The sequence below is a fragment of the Ambystoma mexicanum genome, chromosome 5q, assembly GCF_040938575.1.
Source record: "Ambystoma mexicanum isolate Mex_15411 chromosome 5q, UKY_AmexF1_1, whole genome shotgun sequence".
NCBI classification, from domain to species: domain Eukaryota; kingdom Metazoa; phylum Chordata; class Amphibia; order Caudata; family Ambystomatidae; genus Ambystoma; species Ambystoma mexicanum.
This window is the reverse complement of record NC_090933.1, coordinates 160,873,763-160,897,244: the sequence shown is the minus strand read 5'-3', so window position 1 is coordinate 160,897,244 and position 23,482 is coordinate 160,873,763. Positions and strand designations below refer to the sequence as shown.

Here is a 23,482-nt window from a genome sequence, read left to right as displayed (position 1 = left end):
TGTTTAGAGTTAATTTCTTAATTGCTGCTGTAAATTGCTAATGGCAAAAATCAAATCTCTTATCCAAGTGTGCCTTCAGCCACTTGATTTATATCTGTAACTGAATTCCTGTTACGAACACATATTGAAAAAGCCAACAGTTTTGGCTAATGTACAGGTATTAAATAGGCATTTGCCAGGCACTGCTATCATACGCTAAGGTAATCAAACCATTCATCGATCTGATGCCATCTATGGCCAGGTAGTACCATCATGGCAGTGATGACAAATGTTTATCCCATGACTACACAAAGACAAAACTGTTGGCTCTGCCAATGCTTGTTTAAAAAATAAGGGATCACTGATCTACTTGAAGCCATCCCTTTATCACGCCCCTTTCCAGGAATCCAGCAACACCTCCTACCTGAGCACCATATTCAGTTTTCTTTTTGCTTTTCGTGGTAGAAATAGACGCTGTTCAGCTCCAGAGATATCAGTGGTGCACGGCGTAGATCCCTGAGGCATGAATTTCATTGGAGATCAGCGAGACTGTGGACAATGGGATTGAAATGTTAGATCTCGGAAGAGTCAATGTCGGGTCATAAATTGATTATAAGATTATTTTTGTGGAATTGACTTTTTTCTGTAAAGAAACGTTAGATGCTGATGGAAACACACTTTTCCTTTTGGTGTAGAATCAAGTTTCCAAGAAGCAAAATTCACTAGTTAAGCCCTTGTGTGACAACTGACTCCCTGTTGAACACGCCACAGCAGGCTGTTCATTCCACCTACAAGAGGTCCAAACTAAAGATGCTTAATTAGTACCCTGTGGGAGGGTCGGGGGTGGGGGGCGGCTGATGTGACAGCCTCCCAGCCAACGAGGATGCTCAGAACGTGGGGATTACCAGATGGTAATCTTGCCGCCCTGAGCCTCCTCAGGGCTGGAGGCCACCATCTACCCCCACTGGGGACTGATGTAAGTGCTCCCTCCACAACACCCCCCACCTTCCCAAGATTTCTCTTCCTTCCCTCCCCCGGCAACTTACCTGCTTTTCAGGAGCATACGTGATATGATATGATAGGTTATTTATAACGCGGTGATATGATATGATATGTTAGGTTATTTATAACGCGCTTAATACCCAGAGGTTTCTAAGCGTGGACCTGGGGATCGAACCTGTGTTGCTTCGTGTCATCTTGTTTCTAAGGCGAGCACGTTGCCGCTGAGCTATCCTCCCGAGACGCTGGGAACTCTTCTGTCCCCAGCACGTCCACTTCGCTCGGGCCTGTAACTATGGGCCCCCGGTGCATTACCTGAAGTGGTAATGCCCCCCCTGCTCTGGGCTTATTGCTTAAGTATTATATTCCAAAGAGTTGGGTCTTACTAGTTAAGCAGGAAGCAGCGCACTCGGCCAAGGTGGTCTTTGAAAAAGAGTTCTCAGTAATACAAAGAGTGAGACACAGATCTTGCCAATGAAACATAAGGTGTTTCCTGAGAAGTCTATACAAACTAACACCCTCAAATTTGATAAACCCCTCTCATGGTGTCTGGCCCTTTGCCTGTAATGGATGAGGACATTCACATGGTTGACAATGGAATTATTTGGCATTCCCCGTGTGCATTCGAGCCTTACACTTTTAGGATACCCCATCATGACAGGTGCACAGCTTACAAGAAATATATAACAGAATGTCATTTCTACACACTAACCCTCAAAATAAATTTGCCTCTAATTTTGCTAATTAGTCATCTGTGTGGGGGGCACTATCCCTCACCTAATGGGCTTTCTCTGCTTTCAGAGAGGCGATGCCCTTAAACCACACTCACCTGCCCATCAATGTGTACCACATTTTTTGTTAGTGATAAGTCCTACTACTACTAGTATGATAGTGCGTGCTCTCTGTTCTCCACCTTCAAAAAACGAAAGGAAAGACAGACATCTCAAAACGTACTGTTCTGGAATATGCCTGAAGTAGCCACGGAAATCAGGATTTTTGTGCATCGCATTCGGGCGCTAGAGTTTGATCATTGCGTCAGACTTGTTTCTATTATTCTTTCTTTCATAGATAAGCCAATTTGTCCACATAAACCAACGCACAAAGTCAATTAACTAGATATGCAATGTATATGCGAACACGTGTTAAACATGTCATGGGTTCACATGTTAAAGAAAGTAACGTATGTATCAAATGATATTGCAGACTACACAATTCAGGCAAGCACACGTTCTTCTTCAAAGATGTGAAATCTTTCTGCGACTCTGACTCTGCTTTCATACCTGCTATTAACCATTCATTGTACACTTTTAGGGCCTTGTCTGTGTCGTTTTGGGAGTAAGAACAATTAGTCTGTTGTAGCAAACAAGCCACACGCACTTAAAATATCGCTTCTTAGCGCAGGATTGAGTGGGGGAAGAGAAAGAGGGCACGGAATTGGCACGGAATTGTCAAACGCCACAGCCTATAACCAATAATCAAGTAGGAAAACCAGGCTGCAAATGTAGGGAAGGTTTATCCACATACAGCTGTGCAGGAATGGGCTGGGAAACTGGCTGAGTATCCCGGCCCGAAAGTGTGGCCCCTGGGCACAGACACCTCGGGGGTTTTAGAGGATATTACAACTGAGCCTTAAACAGAAAAGTCAGTTTGACACATTTAGACAGTTACATTCCCAAAGCTAAACAGGTCTCTCATTCCAGTATCTCAGCCTAAAAAGGTGGTGCCAAAACCTTGCAATTAATCACATGTATCACTCTCAGAAGGCCTGCCGCAAACTATTGGCATCAAGGCTTTACAGAATTTGACGTCATCCGTGCTTTTACGCCAAGATACTTTGTGATTGATTCTGGATTTCAAACTTAACCACTCGCATTTTAATAACACCTTGAGATTTAATCATAAGTGTCACAACACTTGACCAAGAATTATGCATAGACAGTGGTGTTGATCAGTTGCCATTTCAACAAATTGACATATATTGCCCACAGTACCTTGCTCTAAAAGTGCTACCCTTGTTTTCCGATTTCAGAGTGATTGATAGCTAAATCACTTTGAAGTCACTTCAAAGTGATTTATGAATACTACTGAAACTAGATGATAGGGGGAGTGCTGGAGCCCTTGCAGTTCTGTCTACTAGTTGATGTTTCACCTACTGACATCTGCAAGCCCCCCACCCCCCCTTTGAAGTTTGAAGGCAACACCAGACAAGCCAGTAATGGGACCTTGAGTAAAATTGGAAAGCGCACTGCGTTATCACAAAGATCAAGAAGCTGGTTTGAAGGGGTTTCTTGATCCTCTGAGTCCTGCTCTATAATCTCCAGTCATTACCCTCCCCACAATTAACAAACAGATAGGTCTGGTGTGTCCCACGGCAAGTGGCTAACAATCACCCATCCAATTTCTCTTTGCAGAGTGCAACTGCCACAACAAAGCAGAGGACTGCTATTTTGACCAGAATGTGGCAGACCGGAACTTGAGTCTGAATATGCACGGCCTGTTTGTTGGTGGAGGCGTGTGCATGAACTGCACCGAGTACACTGCTGGCATCAACTGTGAAACGTGCATTGATGGGTATTTCAGGCCATACCAAGTAAGGGCTTTCTTGCACTTGTGTACAATTGTAGCCATTATTATTCTCATTGTAAAATATGGATTTTGCCTTGATTTCATGTAATCCTTAAAATGAGTGCTTGCTATAGAATGGACTGTAGACTTTACATGCTAAGTGGTCTGCAGCATGCCATTGTACTTCAAGACTCCTCCCAATAATCCATTAATTTAGCTCAGTCATGACATTTAAAAGGTGTTGGGATCTGGCACGCCTACTCATGTCAGGCTACACTGTGAACTAACAGCGGAGGGACTATAGATTGCTCTATGGCTAAGCACTCTGAAATGCATTCTCCTAATGTATGGCCATAGACTGGATTGCAGGCCATTTCACTGGCTGGTCTTCCTGCTTGTTTAAAGCCAAACCTCTAAGGCATTCCTATATTCTTTTATTGCAGATGTCTCCATATGAGGCCGACCCGTGCCGTCCCTGTGAATGTGATGCTTTTGGGTCTCTGAGCCCCATATGTGTAAAGGACGACAAACATGCAGAATTAGAGAAGGGTAAGCTACCTGTTTATTCAAATGCATTTGTTCTATCACCCTTGAGCCATCCTTATCAGAATTATGATGGCTGTATTGAAATGCTGGATGCCATGAATCTATTAATGTACTTCACATCTGCTTGACTAATGCAACTGTAGGATTAAATTCAACTTCGTTTTACTTTCCTCACACAACACACATGTCCCTGTTGCACAATTTACACAGTAATCCAAATGTTGTTGTATTCTGTACATTTTATGTATATTCAGTGAACAAAGCCTTGATTAAGAGAGAGTTAACATGATCAGATTTAATGCAACAAAATCCCGACAAATTCAGCAATCGAATTTTGAGCAAGTCCACCTTAACTATGCTCCCTCTGTTGCGCAGTGCATGACCATGATGCGGACATCACAGGTCACATCACTGATGACATCACCAGTGACATCACTAATTACATCGTACATGATCTCACCCATGAGATCAATAATTCCATCCAATGTGACATTATGATGAAGTAAATTAGAATACTTTTGTTGACCACTTTTGATACATATTTTAACAGCATTTCATGGGTCAATACACTGACACCGAAGTATGAATTGATTATGTGTGGAGCATTCATTTGCAGTACTTATCAACTTATAAACTTTAAAATAAAAATATGTAACGTTATACAAATGGTTTGAATTACATGGCTTGGTAAACAATTACAATACTTCATTGCAGGGAAAGCATCAGATTCTGGTGAATCTATTTCAGATATTGCAAACATAATATAATAAGCACATGTAGTAGTAAAAAATAGAATAGATAGCAGTAGAAACATGTTTAATAGTAAGTGTTGTGAAAATAGTCAATGTTCACATTTCAATTTACAATTCTCCTTATTGTAATAACGTTGCATGAATGCATAGTGTTCTAAATGACAAGTTTTCTAAAATAAATAATCACATACAAAAGAAAATATGTGCCTGTGTGCATTGTGACAATATGTAACTAACAATTCGAAGTTTGGTTAATATGCACACACAAATCAGTTACTTATGCTGCATAATTTTATACTGCATGTTACATTTAAAGAAACAAGGCAGCATATATTGTACTGTGTAAGTATGAAATAGATACATGTACGCCATTTTTCAAAATGTAATGAATCATCCAGTGACATCAGTGATGTCTTGCATGATGTAATTAGTGACTCCATCAGTGATGTCATCACTGTGGTCATCACTGTGGTCATATGCTGAACAACGGGGGGCGCATAGCTAGGTGGGCTTGCTCGAGATGTGATTGCTGAATGTCAGGGGTTTTGTTGCATTAAATCTGATCACTTTAACTTTCTTTTAATATAAGTTTGTTTTCACTGAATTTGAAAGGTTTTGTTCTATGTATTTTTCACGTTAAATCTGATCACCTTAACTTTCTCGTAAACCAAAATGTTTTCACAGAAATTTCAAAGGTTTTGTTATACTGTAGTTTAATCGGGGCTGTCTAGCCATGGCCTTTGGTCCTGGCCAGTTTCCACCAATAGGTTTCTTCAGGCCCACTAGCAATGGCCTTTGGCCGTGGCCACTGTACATGTTGCCCTAATAGGTTTCTTTGGGGCACACTAGCCATGGCCTTTGACCATGGCCAGTGGCCACGGCCTTCAACTGAGAACACTGTACTTGTTACACCAATAGGTTTCTTGTGAGCCCACTAGCGTGGCCTTCGGCGGCCGTGGACACTGTACATGTTGCACCAATAGATTTCTTCGGGCCCACTAGCCCTGGCCTTCTGCCGTGGGCACTGTACATGATACACCAATAGGTTCCTTCGGGCCCAGTAGCCATGGCCTTTAGCTGTGCACACTGTACATGTTGCACCAATAGGTTTTTTTGCGGCCCACTAGCCATTGCCTTTGGCTATCGCCAGTGGCCACGACTTTCGGCAATGGCCTCTGTACATGTTGCACCAATAGCTTTCTTTGGGGCCCGCTAGCCATGGCCTTTGGCCGTGGTCTCTGTACATGTTTCACCAAATGGTTTCTTTGGGGCCCACTAGCCATGCCTTTCAGCACAGATACCCATTACCCCCAGCCTAGGAGATGTGATAATTGCAGGTGTAAATATGTTTTCACTCTCTCCCCATTCCTGCAGGATCCTCCTGATATTCCTCCGATAATAGCAATGAAGCACACATACAGTATCATTGAACTAACCCCGCCCGCAGGATTCCCCCAGTATTCCCCCTGTAATGCTTGAAAATCCAAAACTCTTCTCTGTCCTCACAGGCACTCACCAAGTGCCACCCACCTGGTTCCATGGTCCCCCTCAAACCCCTCAATTGCCTTTTTCCTCTCTGGCACTCTCCTGGCCATTTCCCCCCTATCACTTAATGCATTTTCTTCTGTGATTAATCTGCAGTGGCTACTGTACATGTTGTACCAATAGTTGTACCAATAGTTTTCTTTTGGGCACACTAGCCATGGCCTTCAACTATGGCCAGTGGTAATTGCCAAACATGTTGCATAGTGTATTGAGTTCTCACTAGCTATGGCCTTCGGCCGTGGCCTCTGTACGTGTTGCACCAATATCGTTCTTTTGGGCCCACAGGCCATGTCACACCATACATTTTTTACCAAACACCCATTGCCCTCGTCCAGTAGATGTAGGCATTGCAGCTGTTAAACTTTTTTTTCTAACTCCTTATTCCTGCAAAAATGTCACAATAATGGGGAAAATTGCTCAGAATTAAAAAGTCTTCCACGTCCTCAAAGGCACTGAACTTGTGTCCCTCTTCTTTTTTCCAGGTTCCCCACTCCTCTCAAATGCTTTTTCCCTCCTTAACCAAATCCTATTACCCCCATCACTCATTGCTTTGTGTAATACACATTTTTTTCTGAGCACGTCTTGTTGTGTTGATGCTGTAATCTCGTGAGATTCACGCACTCTTCCCCTGATTAACCGAAAATATTCTGCCTGTAACTGGCTCTCCAAACCACCCCCAAATGCCAAACTTTACATGGTGTCTTCTCTCCCACTCCTGATCTCTAGGCGTGATTGCTATTGATATAGCTCTTTATATAGGGTCTACGCCAAGGCCATATTAGCGCTGTCATTCAAAACAATCTGTGTTCCCCTAGGAGTGACTACATAAACAGAAGAGTTTTGAGTCTCTTTCTGATGTCGAGAACATTGTTAGGGTCTGTAAGGTCATGGGGAAGTTCATTCCAAAATTTGATGGCATCCTTTTTCCTTCTCCAAATAGCATTTTGAGTTCTTTCATTTGCAGCTTCTCCCTGTAATATTGCGTGAGTCCCTCACATCGAGCCAAATAAATTGCAGATTTTCATTTCTGAAAATACTTCCAGCCTCTCTGCTGCAAAGCACCAAGTCCGATATATATATATAAAGGTTTTAAGGAACAGGAGGCACCCCTATGACTCTGTCAAATATTTTAAAAATTACTCGATGGATTTACCACAAACCAGTCAAGGAAATTAAATCAATGCTATGTACCATAGCGGTTGTCGCTCTATGGCTGTTAAAAAACAAAACTGCACTTTTTCTCTATAGGAAAATGAATGAGAGTAGGCTGAAAACTGCGCCGTTTTGATGTTTTCTTAATAACTTTTTTTTTATTTGTTAACAAATTGTTCCCAAAAAATCCAGTTTGGGGTGTGGGGCCTTGACAACCTTTTTGTTTAGAAAATGTCATCCAAATCCATCCAGCAAGTCAAAAGGTCTTAGCCTTGCTCAGCCTCTCTGCTGCAAAGCACCAATACCTATATTAAGGTTCTATGGAGCATGGGGCACTCTGTTCTCTGTTGAATATTTCAAAAACGACTGGATGGATTTACCCCAAACTTGTCAAGGAAATCAAGTGAACGATTTGTGCCCAAGTGGATTCTTATTTGGTCCAAATCTGCCTAGCAGTTTTCACGCTACATCTGTTAAAAAAAACGTCCCTTTTCTCTATGGGAAAATGAATGGGCTGAACACTGGTGTTTTGTTTCTGTTATAACTTTTCCATTTCATAATGAATTGTTCCCATAATTACCAGTTTTGGGCGGGGGTGGACCTTGACAAACGGGTTGTTTGAAAATGTCATCCAAATCCATCCAGCAAGTCAAAAGTTATTATCAATAAAATATTGGAGAGAAATTGCTAGCTTTTCATTTTTGAAAACCATCTCAGCCTCTCTGTTGCAAAGTACCATGGGAGATATAGCAATTCTTTGAAGCAGGGGGCACCCCCTTCTGTCGAATATTTTTTAAAACTCCTGTATGGATTTACCCCAAACCTGTCCTGTAAATCGAGTCAACGCTTCTTGCCCAAATTGTTCCAGTAATGATCCAATTCTCTCCAGCGTTTTTTGCATTTCGGCACCCAAAAATTGGGACTTTTTCTCTGTGGGAAAATGAATGGTAGTAGGCCGAATACAACTTTTTTTGCTTTCTTAATAAGTTTTTCATTTTTTTACAGATCTTTCCCAAAATGCCCAGTCTGGGGATATAGGGGAGGCCCAGGATAAAAGTTTTAAAAATATCAGCCAAATCCATCATGCAAGTCAAAAGTTATTAGCAACAGAATTTTAGGATTTCATATTAAGTGTGATCACTCCTGCGGAGTTCTCACAAATGTTAGGAGTGCATTCATGTTCATACTTTTCTTACTTACATTTTATTGTGTGCCCTACACATCTCTAGTATGGAGCTAATTTGTAATATAGTTGCTTGTCATAGACAGTGAGTTCCAGCATATGGAATATGGAACCTCTAGGAGGTCTGGAGTGGAGCAGAGGTTCCAGGTTTCACACCAGTCGGTTAGCTGGATGGGGTGCTTGGAGGTCATTGCCAGGAACCTTGTTACATGTAAATAAAGGTTTGCACTGTTGTACTTTGATGAGCCTCGGTGTATATGTCCTAACCTCTTAACAACAAACACCCTACCTAAAGTCTCCTCCCAGGTGGCCAGGGAAAGTCAGATGCTTTCTAATCCTGACCTAGGGGGTGGTGTTCTGCGGGAGGATCACCTGGGATGGGAAAGTGCCCAGAAGAACAAGAAGACTCTGTTGTCAGAGATGCTGTATTTGTCTTCCTCTTGGGAAGACATTTCAACAATGTCAAAGTATGTAATGGCTTATTGTCAGAAAGATCTTTTAGCTCCCCAAGTTGAACATCCTAATATGGGTGAAAACATTCATAAACCCTTAGGCATTGGGGAAAATGAAAAACATTGTGAAGATAGGGAGATTTATAGAGCTAGAAGCTCCCCTAGCTCCCAAAGGTACAGTAAAAAGGAGTTTGTGAATAATAACAACTTAAAAACTCTAAAAACCTTTATTTCTCTAACAAATCAAGTCTTGTGGTTGATCCTTATGATATAACTTTAGAGAATATTAGTGGGAACAGAAATGAGCTTGAGATCAACAATTAAGCTATAAAAACGAATTTGTGCATTAGGGACTTCAAGTCCCATAATTCACGAAGTACTGGGACGAAGAATAGGGCTGAAGAGGAACAAAACTGCAAAATGCAGCTTGTTAATGGGAATGACCCACGCCCGAGGGATACTGGGAGGCCTAAAAGGCCCCCTCAGGCGTAGGCCATTAGAAAGATGAAGGAGCAGAGTAGCAGTCGTAGGTGGAAGTATTGGGAACTCTCCACATTGCAGCAGAAGTAGATACTGGAGGAGGAATAAGACACCCGGACCACTGTTGAGCAGAGAGCAGTAGCTGGTCCTAAGAGGGTCTTTGCCTCCATAAGCCTTAATTGCAGAGGCCGCGCAGTGGGAAGCGTGATAGAGGGAAGCTTACCCCCTGGAGCCCTGTTTTGCAGAGGCTGCCCAGCAGGAAGCAAACGTTAGGAAAGATTTCCTTTCCTCAAGGCTATCTCTGGTAGCAGGCGAGGACCAGAGAGCCCCCGCAGCAATGGAAGCTCTGTGTGCAAGTGGCACGTGCGGCGGCAGACTGAAACTAGCAGATTACCATATTGTGAGGAGCCGCTGTAGCGAATGTCCTGTGAGCAGCAAGGGAAACAGATGCGCAACCCTTACACTGTAAATTCAACAAGTGATTGTAACACTGGAGTGCTTCGTGACCGCTCGCATGTTCAATGTAAGTGTTTTCAGATTGAAAAGCAATCACGTGTGAGTGAACGTAAGACTGAAGGCAATTTTGAATACCGAACTAGCAGAAGACAGAGAAAACATTATTATATAAGACCAAATGACTGTGACTTTAAGAATTCGAGTTTATTTAAAACCCAGCAACAAGACAGGTCAATACTTCTAAAATTAACTGCAAACAACCATTAACCAAGCTAAAATAAAATAAAACGAAAACAATTTAAAACCAACAAGCATTACCAAAGACAGAAGGGGGCACATGAAAATCCCAAAGGTTGTAATGTTTATTGCCCATGTGTGAAGAAGTCCATGTCAAAAGCTGATATAAACTCACATTACCAAGTCAAGGGAGAAGCAGAATAAAACCATAAAATTGTCAGTGTTTGGTTATTAAAGAAGTGGAGGAAAAAGTGTCAAGAAGACTGCTGAGAAGGAGATTTGCAAAATGTACAGAGGTTTTGGAAATCACAAAAGTGTACTAAAGAGCACCAATGTGAATCTTGCCTTCCGTGAAGAATTGCTTAAAGCTTTACGTTGTAAAGTAAGAATCACTACGAAGTTGTTGTAAACTGACCTTAACCACAGAGGCACTTGTTGTTTGTAAATTACTGTTCGGGCAGGGGAGTATCCCCGAACAGGGAACTTTGAAGTAGTGGAGCTGGCATGGAAGTAAACCCAGTGTGATTGAAGTAGTAGGTCTGCCATGGAAGAAAACCAGGTGGAAGTTGATGAAGTGCTGTGAAGTGGTGTTGACAAATTATTTTGACAAACTTTCATTGCTGAAGTAAGAACTGTATATAAAGCTGCAGCAGAAGTGTTCTATATCCTTAGAACTAAAAAGTTGTTGCAGAAGCATCCTGACTAGGTCAATTCATGTTAATAATGAGCTAAGAAAATATTCTTGGTTTATGCGAAGACAATTGTTTTGAGTTCTATTATTTTAAGCGGAAGAGAAATAACTTTTGTTGAACAATTCTGATTTGTTGGAACTTTGTGTTGTCAGATTGAAGCCACAAAGAACTGTGTTGGACCTTTTTGTTACAGAACAGGATTTCCTTATTTCTTTTCAAACTGTGGAACAGAATTTTCTTTGAATCTGGGGAATGGAAATTCACCTACATCATAAGTTATCATCATATTGTGAATGTAACTGTTATATTATTTTGTTGCCTTTGAGCTGCCATGGATTAGCTTGTTGAGTGACAGAGACCTTTTGTTAGAGTGTTTCCCTTATTTTATTTTAAGCAGGGAAATCCTCGCCAGGGAAGGGATAGTGAGGCGTTTATCCAATCTTTTGAGCTAATAAAAGGGATAGTATTACAGACATGCCCTGTCGATGTCCCTTTTCGAACTTTAAAAAAATTCATGTGTAATACTCTGAAGCTTCCACTAGATTTCAGCCGATGAAAAGCATGTGAATCGAAGCAGATCCAACCATCAGAAATATGATTACGGTGAGTAATGTATCCCATATATATGCACATAAATGTATATATGACAGTGCAGCAGTCACTGCACAAGGTGTAGCTAGTTCCACAGGAAACCCGAAAATTAAATTGCTAGTAACCTTTGACTTGTAGGACGGATTTGGCTGATATTTTGTGACCAAAAGGTTTGTCCCAATGCACCCCAAAAAGTTATTAAGAAAGCAAACAAATGCTGTTTTCAGCCTGCTCCCATTCGTTTTCCCATAACGAAAAAGACCACATTTCAGCGCAGCACAGGTTAAAAACTGATGGAATTGGAACAAAGAATAAACAACTTGAGCACAAAGCATTAACTCGATTTATGGGAGGGGTCTCGGGTTATACCGAGCAGTAGTTGTACAAATATTTTACTGGGAAGGGGGTACCCCCTTAACCCAAAATTATAGCTCTCTCTCCCATGGTGCATTGCAGCAGAGAGACTTTTCAAAAATGAAAACCCGAAATGTTTTGTTGTGCTCAATGCGACAGATAACCGCGGTTGTATCGGGATTAGTCAAAACTGAAAAGCACTCAAAAATGCTATTTGTAGTGGGGAAGGGATAAAAATGCATTAGGCTAGAGGTGGGGAGAGGGAGGCGCACACCGTGGGAAGTTGGAGAGTTGGGGGGGTTCGGGAGACCAAGTTACAGAATAAAGATTTACGGCTTATTGAGAGAATACCACAGTCATTTCATGAGCTAACTGCAATTACAACGGAAGGCCTGCTCAGAAATGAAAATGCATCACTTGAAACAAAGATGGGAGAAAGGCATTAAAGGGAGGGGGCTAAAAGATGGCTGAGGGAGGTGGGGACCTTGAGAATGAGAAGGAGGCACATGAGAAGCGCCTTTGAGGAGGGATGAGACTTTTACATTTCAGAGCATAATCATAGTTATTGCCGCGTGATAATCGCAGACCAATTGCAGGAATACAAAATTCGTTTTTTAAAAAAAGGAAAACTTGTTCAAACAAAGGTAGTGTTTTAAAAGATATAGTGGGTATAGTGGACCAGAAATAAACCTATAAGTGGAACATGAAAAGTGGCCACTGCCGAAGGCCATGGCTAAGGTACTCCAAAGAACGGTAATGGTGGAACATGTACAGTGGGGTGGCCGCGCCCCACAGTTTGAAGACCTCTGCTCTAAAGGAAGGTCTTGGTGGAACATGCACAGTAGCCACGTCCGAAGGCCATGGCTAGTGGGATCCAAAGAAACTTCTTGGCGGAACATGTACAGTGGCCACAGCTGAAGGCCATGGCTAGTGGGCCTCAAAGAAAGTTATTGGTGGAACATAAACAGTGGCCACAGCCAAAAGCGTGGCGAATGGTCATGGTCGAAGGCCATGGCTAGTGAGCGGGAATGAAAAGTAGTGTTATAAAAGATACAGTGGGCACGGTCAAAATCTGTGCTCCATGGCCAGGGCTGAAGTCAAAGGAAATCTAGAGGTGGAACATTTTCAGTTGGCTGTGGCTACTTAGTGGGCCCATAATAAACCTATTTGTGGGACATGTACAGTGTACAAGGCCATAGCCACTGGTCATGGCTAGTGGCCCGTGAAAACAATATGGTATAACAAAATCCTTGAAATTCACTGAAAGAACATTAGCTAAATTGCAGTTAAGGTGATCAGATTTAACAAAAAAAAACTTGAAATTCATCAGATGTGGGAAGTCATGACCATCTTAACTCGGCGCTCTCCCATTGCAAAGCCCATGAGCACATGCATATTATAAGACAAGGGATTCACAATGACATAAATTATGGGGTACATCTATGGGTGAGCGCCGGGTTAAGATGGTCATAACTTCCCACATCTGCTGAATTTCAAGGCTTTTGTTGCGTTAAATCTGATAACCTTAACTGCACCGTAACTAATGTTTATATGTGCAATTCTCTAAGGCTGATTGTGCATTGATGGGCACGAGCACAGACATATTTGCCCTATTTACCCTGAGACCCGTCTTCCCCTCTCAACCCCAATGAGGCTTCTGTCTTTGGGAAGAGGAAACATTGCTGTCAGAAATTAGAAGGAGGATGATAAGACTTCAATGAAGTGAAAATGTCACAGCCGTTTTATTCCCAAATCCAAATTCAGAAGCTATCTGATTGAGTGTATATATAGTGTGTATATATGGTACATGATTACAAACATTTTAATGTTATGATGAGTGTTGTAAAACATGAAATAAGCAACAAGCGCAGTGTGATTTATATATTTAGAGAGTTAAACGTACAACATTTTATCACAAGCATATTTGTGAAATATAAAGATCTGTGGTCATTCATATATTCACAGTATGCTCTTTGACTTTTTGCAAAGCAGCCAGGAACCCTCACTGATGCTATTTGTACCTCCCCCTTCCTCATAGGAGTATTTTAAAGACTGCACTATGTAATAATTTTACTGAGGCCCGTGGATCTGCTTAGAATCACATGCTTTGCATAGGCTAACATATTGTGGTATGTGTAGACTATTGCATACTTTGTTTTCAAAGTTTGAAAAGGGATGTCGACTGGGCGTGTTTGTAATACTATCCCTAGTGTGACATGTACTGTACCCATGATCCTTCCCTTGTCAAGGTCTTTCACATTGTTTTTGTCTGCTATCGTGGTCAGTCATTTCTAATACAGAGTCTGTATCTTTGATACTTTAACTTTAATGATAACTTTATTGTGAAACTTATTGCGTCTTTTCGAAGGATGCAGTTTTGACGAGCAACATCTAAAATCCTTCAACCACAGATTCGAACAAATTCCTCAGTGAATAGATAGCAGGCTTTGGTCTACACCATGCTTCAGCCTTGCAGTAGGGATAGTGGGGGGACTGATTACCTTTCACTTCTCTTAGAGAGTGCAATCTTTCACTCCATTGTGCACTACATTTGTCCAGCTGCTTTTTCACATATTTTGGAAAATGGAAAGAACGCCCCTAAAATTCTGTCCATCGTGCGACAAAAAATTCCTATGGAAGGACACTCGTCTACTGTGTATCAAATCCAGAAGGCCATGGCAGCAACGGCTCCTAATCGGATGCCAAAGACATTTTAGAGGAGCCTAATGGCTCCCGCATGTCAGTCCCCAGCCCCTAAAGGCGGGCCCAGCTGCTTTCTGATGCTTGTATCTTCTTAGATTCACATTTCTCTCATCTTGGAGTTGAAGGTACATAGACAACTAACACCTTTCTTTACTTCCTGTACTCATGCATACACTTCATTCTCCCTCATATCAGAAACAAAACAATCTGAGGGACCTCGAGGCATAAAGGACCATGCGTAGAGTACACATCATACTGGGGATAGTATTACAAACACGCTTAGTCACTTTTCAAACTTCGAAAACAAATTCTGTAATACTCTGCATCTACCACTAGATGTCGGCCTATGCAAAGCATACAAGCATCAGAAATACGATTACGGTAACTAATGCATGCCATATGGTTATTGTAGGTGTTGATAATGTGTTTGCTCAGTAAGGCAAGTTTACCATCCTTATTAAGAGTACAATAGCTATAAAAAGTGATCATGAGAAATTAACACTATTTTCTTTTTTTTTAAGATCCAGTTTACACTGTTAGTATGATTAAGTAATTTCCTTTTTGAAATACTTTTTTTTGGCGAGAATCCACAGTATTTTGTCGGGACACACTCAGATTTCAACTAATGATCTGTTTCTTCTATGAGTCCCAAAGCAGTGAGTTTGTGTTGGCTCTGATGGGTGGTTCGTATTGCACTGACTTAAAGATACATTGAGAGCCTACCAGACTGCACTGACAGCTAGAGAGAGAACAGAGAGAGAGTGCATCAGTCATTGCAACTCTCACCCACAGAGATACCCGAGAGAGACCGAGACACATGTTGCTTATGGCATGGCGGGGAGAGCAACACAATGCTCTCTACAGTGTGAGTTACTATGTCAGTGGAAACAAAAACATTAAATTGTGTGCAATAATTGCCAAAATGTGAGATGCCTTCCACTAAGAACAAACAAGGGAGAACACACTATTCCATTGGCTGCTGCCCAACCAGGAACACCTACAATCACTCTTTTATCTCAGTGTGCCTTACCAGAGGAGAAATATTTATTTGCATATCACTTCTTTCACACTTCCCCCACAAGGGCAGTCTGGCACTGAAATGCTAGGCAAGTCTCTGGACAAGTGGCCAAAAAGCAAAACTGGACATGTGATTCTGCATTGTTGGTTTCATCAGTGAAGAGTAGCTGCTGTGGTCGGTGTCCTATCCCACAGAACAGGTCATTGTGCTTTGTCCATCTTCATTACTGTTAAATGCTTATATAATTGATTTCTTGTCTAGACTATGAAATGATTATTTCATGCACTTTTGACACACGTCAACAGCAGCGCCTTCTCGTGTACAAAACTTCATTTGTCGTATCATGTTGTGCATCTTGACTTTCAAGGCATCCTCCCAGGCCAGTGCCAATGCAGAGAAGGCTACACGGGGGAAAAGTGTGATCGCTGCGTGTTTGGATACCGAGGCTACCCACATTGCCTACACTGCAACTGCAGCCTGGTGGGCAGCGTGAACGACGACCCCTGCACAGAGCCATGTTTCTGTAAGGTAAGCATGAAGGTGCATGGGTGTTCTGTCCCCACTTATGCCAGCGTTTGTGGAGGGACTCCTTGCTCAGTGTAAGTGGCATGGGCGTAATTTTAGGCCGGGGACAAGGGTGTTTGTCCCCCCAACTTTCGTGGCACACCATTTTGTCCCCATTCATTTGTCATGGGCGCCTTTCCTTTAGATGTCATGTCCCCCCCAACCTTTTCAGCATAGTTACTCCACTGGTGAGGGGGACCCCTTTGCAGACCCATTAGCTCCGAAAGACGAATGCAGAGGGAAGCCATGATGTTCACTTTCAACACAAGCCCAGCCAGTATATATATATATATATATATATATATATATATATATATATATATATATATATATATATATATATATTGTTAGTTGCAAAGAAAAATAGGATTTCATGATTGTACTGATGCCAGAAAAAATGGAAAATCAATATTTCTACATATTAGGAAAATTGCTGAGGTGTACAGCCCCCCTTTTCTCAAAGGTTGCATGGCCCCTGTAAAATCTATGGGTGTGACGAAACGCTTTGCCATACAGAATCTGTGAATGGTAACAAGCAGTCTTGCGGTGTTGCAACGGCATGTATAGCTAGAAGCCTTGCACGATGCTCAATGTAGGGAATTGGGCAAGACAAGACGGAGCTGTGCTCCTGAAAAAGTGGTCTTGTCCGAGCACTCGCGTAAACCAGAGTCCCAAAACCCCAGCCAAGTTAAGAAAGCTCTCTGCGTTGAGACTCCTGAACGTCGTGCGTCTCAATATGAGACGCAATGCGTGCAGCAAGCAGCCAAATGTGACTACATTTGAAATGCGCCCTTTGCTCACCAGGGCATCCCAAACTCGAGAAAAGAAATGGTCCAAAGCTCTATATATTTCTCAAGCTTTGCACACATTGTACTGTCATGGTGACTATATTAACAGATGAAATTAGCACCATACCCAGTGTGCATTGCATGATCAGAAGGAATGCCTGTGTGAATTCTATTTCAGACATTAATTGGTGCTCATTCTAATGTTCACAAAATGCGCTTTGTTTTTATGCAAAGCAGCCAGCATTCTATATTGAGGGCACCCACATTATTCAACACCTAGCTCCGCCCCTCAGTCCTGCCCACACCACTGACAATCCACCCCCACTTACTGCCCTGTCCCCCACGTGCAGACGGGGGGAGGTGGAGATTTACCCCAGTAAATGTTGCCCATTTCCAGCACTGACTCAGTGCAGTATTGTATTCCATGACCATAACAGATAAGTTGAATCTCTGGTGGAAAGGCATACATCACTGGCATTATCCTAAGGCGTGGAGCGAGTCTGGGAATGTAAAACATAGGACAGTCTTCATTGATACAATAAGTAAATCGAGTCAGCCACTCAATACCTCCACAGAAATGTGTGAGAGACAAATATACATAATGAACAAAGGGTTGTGAACACATCCTAATCAGAACATATGTTGGGTGTGAATTTAAACACTAGAGTGCAGTGGCCGCCATTGCTTTCTTTAGCCATGAATGATTTAAGCTTTGCTTGATGACTTGTGTTTGAATCCTTGACCCCCACTCACATTGCTATGCCAAATCGAAAGACATTTATTTCATTCTAATCTACAGGAAAACGTGGAGGGTGAGAACTGTGACCGCTGCAAACCGGGATCCTACAACCTGCAAGAGAGGAATCCTCGTGGCTGCACAGACTGCTTCTGCTTTGGGGTGTCCGATGTCTGCGAGAGCCTCTTCTGGCATGTTACACGGGTCTGTATCTGGCAGCAGTACATGGTAGTCTGCTTCTTCTCCTGGGATTTTCTGTTGTATTGTCTTGTAGGGTTTCCAGTTGATGCAACAGAACTGCATATTTCTGATCCTTTTGAATGTCTCAGTTGATCATGGTTTAGCCCGCTCCAGATTTTCCAAAGCAAGTTGTCATATGTAAATATATGCAATTTTCAGCCCTGAACCATGTGCGCATGACATTTTCATCGCACAGCCATGGTGTTAACAAATACTCAACAGCGCTGTAAATTGTGCCCATACTTTAACAAGTTTCTGGTGCACACAAACACAGCTTTCCCAAAAGAAAATGGCTGCTGCCTCGGTGTCTATTTCTGCATTAGGGTACGGATCTGCTCTGAATTTGTCTTGTATTTGTAGTGATATTTATTTTAAGAACAAGGATGTCATTTTTCGATAGGAATGACTTACAATAACGCATTTACAGAGGGTGGAGGCATTCCCACGAAGTGTGCCTGAATAAGCAGTGAGCCAGTTTATAATGGTCTAAACAAGTGGAGCATATACCAGGGTCAAAACAGAAAAAAAACTCTCTCTCTCTTTATATATATATATATATATATATATATATATATATATATATATATATATATATATAAAAACAGTTGACTTACAAAGGTGATATTAACCTAGGGGCAAACTGCTTCAAACTAAAGATGAGTACTATTTAAATATACAGAGTTACAATATTAAGTGCCACTGGAGACAGTGGTGGGTCAAGAAAGGAAGATTGGGGAGAGGTCAGGCGGAGATCCCTCTTTAGCAAGTAAGTGAAGTTTAAGCTGAGCTTTGAAGAGATCCACAGTTGGACTGGCTTTGATATGCACAGTGGGTTCCAGAGAAGTGTGCGAGTAGAGAGAAAGAGTGGCAGCAAGAGGAGGCACAGAGAGGGTATGGGATGGCGAGGTTGAGTGCAGAGGAGGATCACAGGGAATGCGATAGAGAGGGGGTGTTAGGTAAGAAATGATGCAGTCCAACTGTTGTGGGATTACACAAGACTTATCTCTTGGTATTAAGTAACTCACCTTTTAATATACTCCTTTACTACACAAGTTGGTAGTGTGACTGAGCAGCCAGGCTTATGTTAAGAGGGGTAATGTGAGCTGTAGAGCAGTACAATAAAATCAGTAAATACAGGTATCCAAGTAAACACTTACACAAGTTATTTAAAGCAGTATTTAAGAAGCAGCAACTAATAGTAGCATTAATCCCAAAGTTAGAATTCAATGTGTAACAAGCAATAAGGCAGGACAGTAACTTTTCATATGTTATAGATTTTCCAGCACATAGAGTGATGTCATTTCAGGTCAGTAATAACACTTATTTGTGATCCCCTTCGCAATGTTGAGTTATAGTGAGTAATATTGAGTTACAAGGAGGGAAAGGTTATAGTTAGATTGAACATACGTTTTATTTAGAAAAACAGTTAGATTCCCCCAGAAGGATGTAGGCAGTCTTTTATCCCAGCAATAATAGTGCTCAACAATTAAAACCTGTAAGGGAACAAGCACTGCCAAAGCCAATAGGTTCAGAAGGGGGCCTTTAGGGAGCAAGGACAGCCAAAGTCAATGGCCTAGTTCAAAGTTCTGATGCTCTCTTCTCAGAAAATATTCTAGCAAAGTCAGTAGTTCAAATAGAAAATCACAGCAACTCAAGAGGATTCACCTTGCAGATGCACGAGCTGAAAGGCCAGTGCAAGTGAGTTGAAGTCGACTCTAAAGAAGGTTAAATAGCACTCGCCAAGGTAGGAAGTACCACAAATGGCAAAAAAGTTGATGTTTCCCAAGCCCCACAGAACCTGTGAACTGAAGAATTTGTTCCTGCTGGATGCCTTTTTGTTGCAGTGTAGCAGACCCTTCTTCCTGGTCCTTGGTCATGGTGATGAAAGGGAGGACGTCTGGTGGGCTCCTGCAGCAGCACTCGAGAGAGGGACTCGGCAGCAATGGATTCTCCTTGATCTATTGACTCTTTGTGGTTTTGGCGCCTTTTTCTCAGCGCCAAAAAAGAACGAACAACTCTGGTTAGAAGTTACTTCATCCATCGGGTCTGGATTCTGGGGAGGGGACTCTGGGGGAAGATGTCCTGCTTCTGTAGGGTCCTCTGGATGCCCACAAAGTTTTGGCCGGATTCGCACTTTGGAAGACAATGTTCTAGATGATGGCCAGGGGTCCCCAGGTATTGGGATTCTACAACCTTGGAAAGTCTCAGCAAGTCGGGGTTGTGCCGAAACAAAACTTGTCTTAAGGCTAGTTGGTCCCACTAGCCCAAGGAAGGAAGTTGTCCCTTGCAGGTCTTCCCATTCAAAATGAAAACAGGGTAAGCACAGCTGCAGGGCTTCACTGGGCACTTCACGGTCCAGGAGGGTGCTGCTGACGTCTCTTAATGTCTTCTTCAAAGGATGTTGTCTTCCAGTGGTGGACTCTGCTTCTAGTTCCAAAAACCTCACCTTTTAAGCAAGTTCCCATTCATTCACAGCCCTAGGCTGTCAATCACCCAGAAGGGTGGCTGTCCTGCAGGACAGCCCGTCGGTCAATCAGAACTGGTTTCACTCAGGCACACATAGAGACAAAGGATACAGAAGTTTCGGGACCCTTCTCACTTCCTGCATTTCCAGACACACTGGGTCCTGGGTACTTCAGGGCTGAAGCCCACCAAACACAAAATACACAAAGCAGTCAATCCTGATGCACACAACAGAGTAAAAGTCCAGAAGAAACAAACTGACAAGAAATGGTGAAGAAAAGAAACCAGTAGACAATTTGGGAAAATTGTTACCCTTGGGTGCTGTACTGCAGCTGAGGATTCAGCCGGCAGATCCATGGCACAAGTTAGTAAAAAAGAAACCACGGCCACTAGCCATTCAAGTGAGTTAGTGTAACAGTGTTACTTGAGAAGTGGGATAAAGGGGTTGTAGGTCAAAGGATCGACAACCAAAAGATTGAATGGTCAAAGGGTCGACACCAAAGGACCGAAAACAAAAGGATCGAAAAAAAATTATATATATTTTTTTTACATTTTCTTATTTTCTTGGGGGGGGTCCCCTCCCAACCCCTGTTTTTTGTGGTAAAAACAATTTTTTCCATAAACGAAAACCCCCCCAAAAAAATGTTATTTAAACAAAAAAATGTGATCCTTTTGTTTTCGGTCCTTTGGTGTCGATCCTTTGACCATTCGACCCTTTGTAGTCGACCCTTTGACCGGACACCGGATAAAGGAGTTACTATGTAACCCTCCAGCACCCAAACATGGTGGTGTGTGCTGGCTCCACAAAAGAAAAGGTAAGTAAGATAGGGGTCATCTTACTATTCTTGGAAGCAGTAGCTCACCCAAGAAAATGTAGTTAAACATTAAGAGAAGTCCAAGGAACTTCCTAGTGGCACTGCACAAAAAGTGCTGTGTGTCACAATGCAAAAAGCAGATGCCTACAGAGTTTACCAGACTCCATTAAACAGTAAGAAACACAAAAACCCAAGTCAGAAAAAACACATGAGAGTGAGAAAGTCCATCAAAAGAGCTGGAGGTCTGAAAGGTTAAAGGGAATTAGCACAGAAATGAAAATTCTCCCTAACGGGCTATTGGGGGGAAGGAGATGGAGAGAAAACTGAGACACAATCAGACAGGTACCCTGGAGCAAGACCATTGATTGGTTTGTAGAATAGGAGAAAGAATTTGAAGAAAAGAGGGTGGTTGTGCATGGAGAGCGAACAGACATATTGTCAGTATTTAGACGTGTGGGAGGATCTCTGGGTAGGTTGTAGAGTGCAGATAGCAAAGTGAGGGATTTTTTTAGAGGAGGAAGGAAGTGTATGCCTGAATACTAGAAAATCAAGATGTTTGACAGTGTTATGGTTGGAGGAATCCATTTCTTTTGGGTTTGAAAGTATGCTGCTTGTAACATTGCTGTTTTTTTTCATGATATGCGGCCATATATTGCATAAGTCAGCAGCTTTAGCAGCACTAAATGGCAGACTTTGCACTAGCACGACCTCCTCTCTGTATTCAATACATTTAACAATTTGCAAGTTGTGAATCACTAAGTGTTTTTTTACCCTCTAAATTGTATTAGCATAGGTGATGTGGCTCATGCACTTAACGGGATGATGGGGAGACTGCTGAATGTTACTTCTGAAGCCGGTTCAGTTGAGATAACATTGTGTTGCCACAGCCAATTTCTGCCCCCCAAACTGTTTAACATAGTTGGAGATCTAGTCGCATTCATGACTCGATTGTGAGTTACCTCGTTTAGGTTTGTCACCATGAAGTGTTATGAAATAAGCCTTGGCAAAGCTAACCGTTTTGGCTTGTATGTAGGCACAGCATAGGCCTTTTCTAGTGACATAATGGTGCTGCAGGGCATGATATGGCAAAAGCTGGTAAATGTTGTTGGTACATGGGCATATTATGGCAGTGCTTAGCTGATGCCAATCTAATACTTAACTGAGAGCCAAACTCTTGGCTTTAATGAAGATTGTTTTTAACATAAATTCAGTGCAATGGACAGATGAAAAACATATATTGTGCGGCTGAGGGAACACTTGGTTCCAATGTTTTATTACGCCAGGATCTGGATTTCAGCTGCAATTAAGCTGTTACCTTTTAAAATACTGTTTACAACTATCAATGGCATCTGCTTAAAAGCATTGTCTCTGGAGGATGGCTCAGCGGCAACGTGCTCGCCTTGGAAGCAAGACGACACGAAGCAACACAGGTTCGATCCCCAGGTCTGCGCTTAGAAACCTCTGGGTATTAAACAAGTTATAAATAACCCATCATATCATATAGCTTGCTCACCACAACCAAGCTGTGTGGTTTGTGCAGGGAGAGGCAGATGGTGGGTAGGAATGTGCATGGGGACTAGAATGGCCATTGAATACCAATGGGTGGGTAAAAAGCCAAAGAACCCCCACAGGCTGTCATCCCTCCTTACATCCCATCTCTTCTATTCGTATGTCAATAGTGTTGTCTTACTAGCAGTGCTTATAGCACTACCTAACAGCCAAAACTAAAAATGAAACCATACAGGTATTCCATCAATATTTCATTGACTTAAACAAGAGACCCAAGTATTCCCCAAGACCCCGTTGATTAATTTTGTTGTATGCCACAACCGCACAATGTGATGGTCATTCCCTGAAGGGTCAGACCTGGAATACCCTCTTAATGCCAAGTTTCGCCAACCTTTATCCAGTGCAAAGAAACAGTCGTTTTTACAGCGCTGAGAGGAGAGATGGAAACAAGCATGAAGTGCCCCAGTCTCTATCCTTCCCCTTTTGACTTTTGGGTTGAAAGAGACTCCAGCTCTGGTGGCTGCATGGTTGGAGATGTGAATACTTAAAGCCTCATACTTAGGGGTCAAGCCCTAAAAAAAGTGGGGGGCTCATTAACATACCAATTGAATGTGGCATCACCAGAAATTAGCACATCACGGTGCCCTCAGAAAAAAAGTGGGG

The 23,482-nt window shown here is 42.3% G+C and overlaps 1 protein-coding gene across 2 annotated transcripts in view; it reads left to right on the top strand.

Annotated features, from left to right (window-relative positions):
* The window catches only part of LAMA1 (laminin subunit alpha 1), a 679,286-nt gene that overhangs the window by 234,904 nt on the left and 420,900 nt on the right, over positions 1-23,482 (top strand). For both annotated transcript variants that reach the window (XM_069620697.1, XM_069620696.1), the window contains exons 8-11: positions 3,390-3,568; positions 3,987-4,092; positions 16,072-16,232; positions 17,856-17,996. In XM_069620697.1, the coding sequence (XP_069476798.1) occupies positions 3,390-3,568; positions 3,987-4,092; positions 16,072-16,232; positions 17,856-17,996 (587 nt within the window). The remainder of the gene's footprint in view (positions 1-3,389; positions 3,569-3,986; positions 4,093-16,071; positions 16,233-17,855; positions 17,997-23,482) is intronic.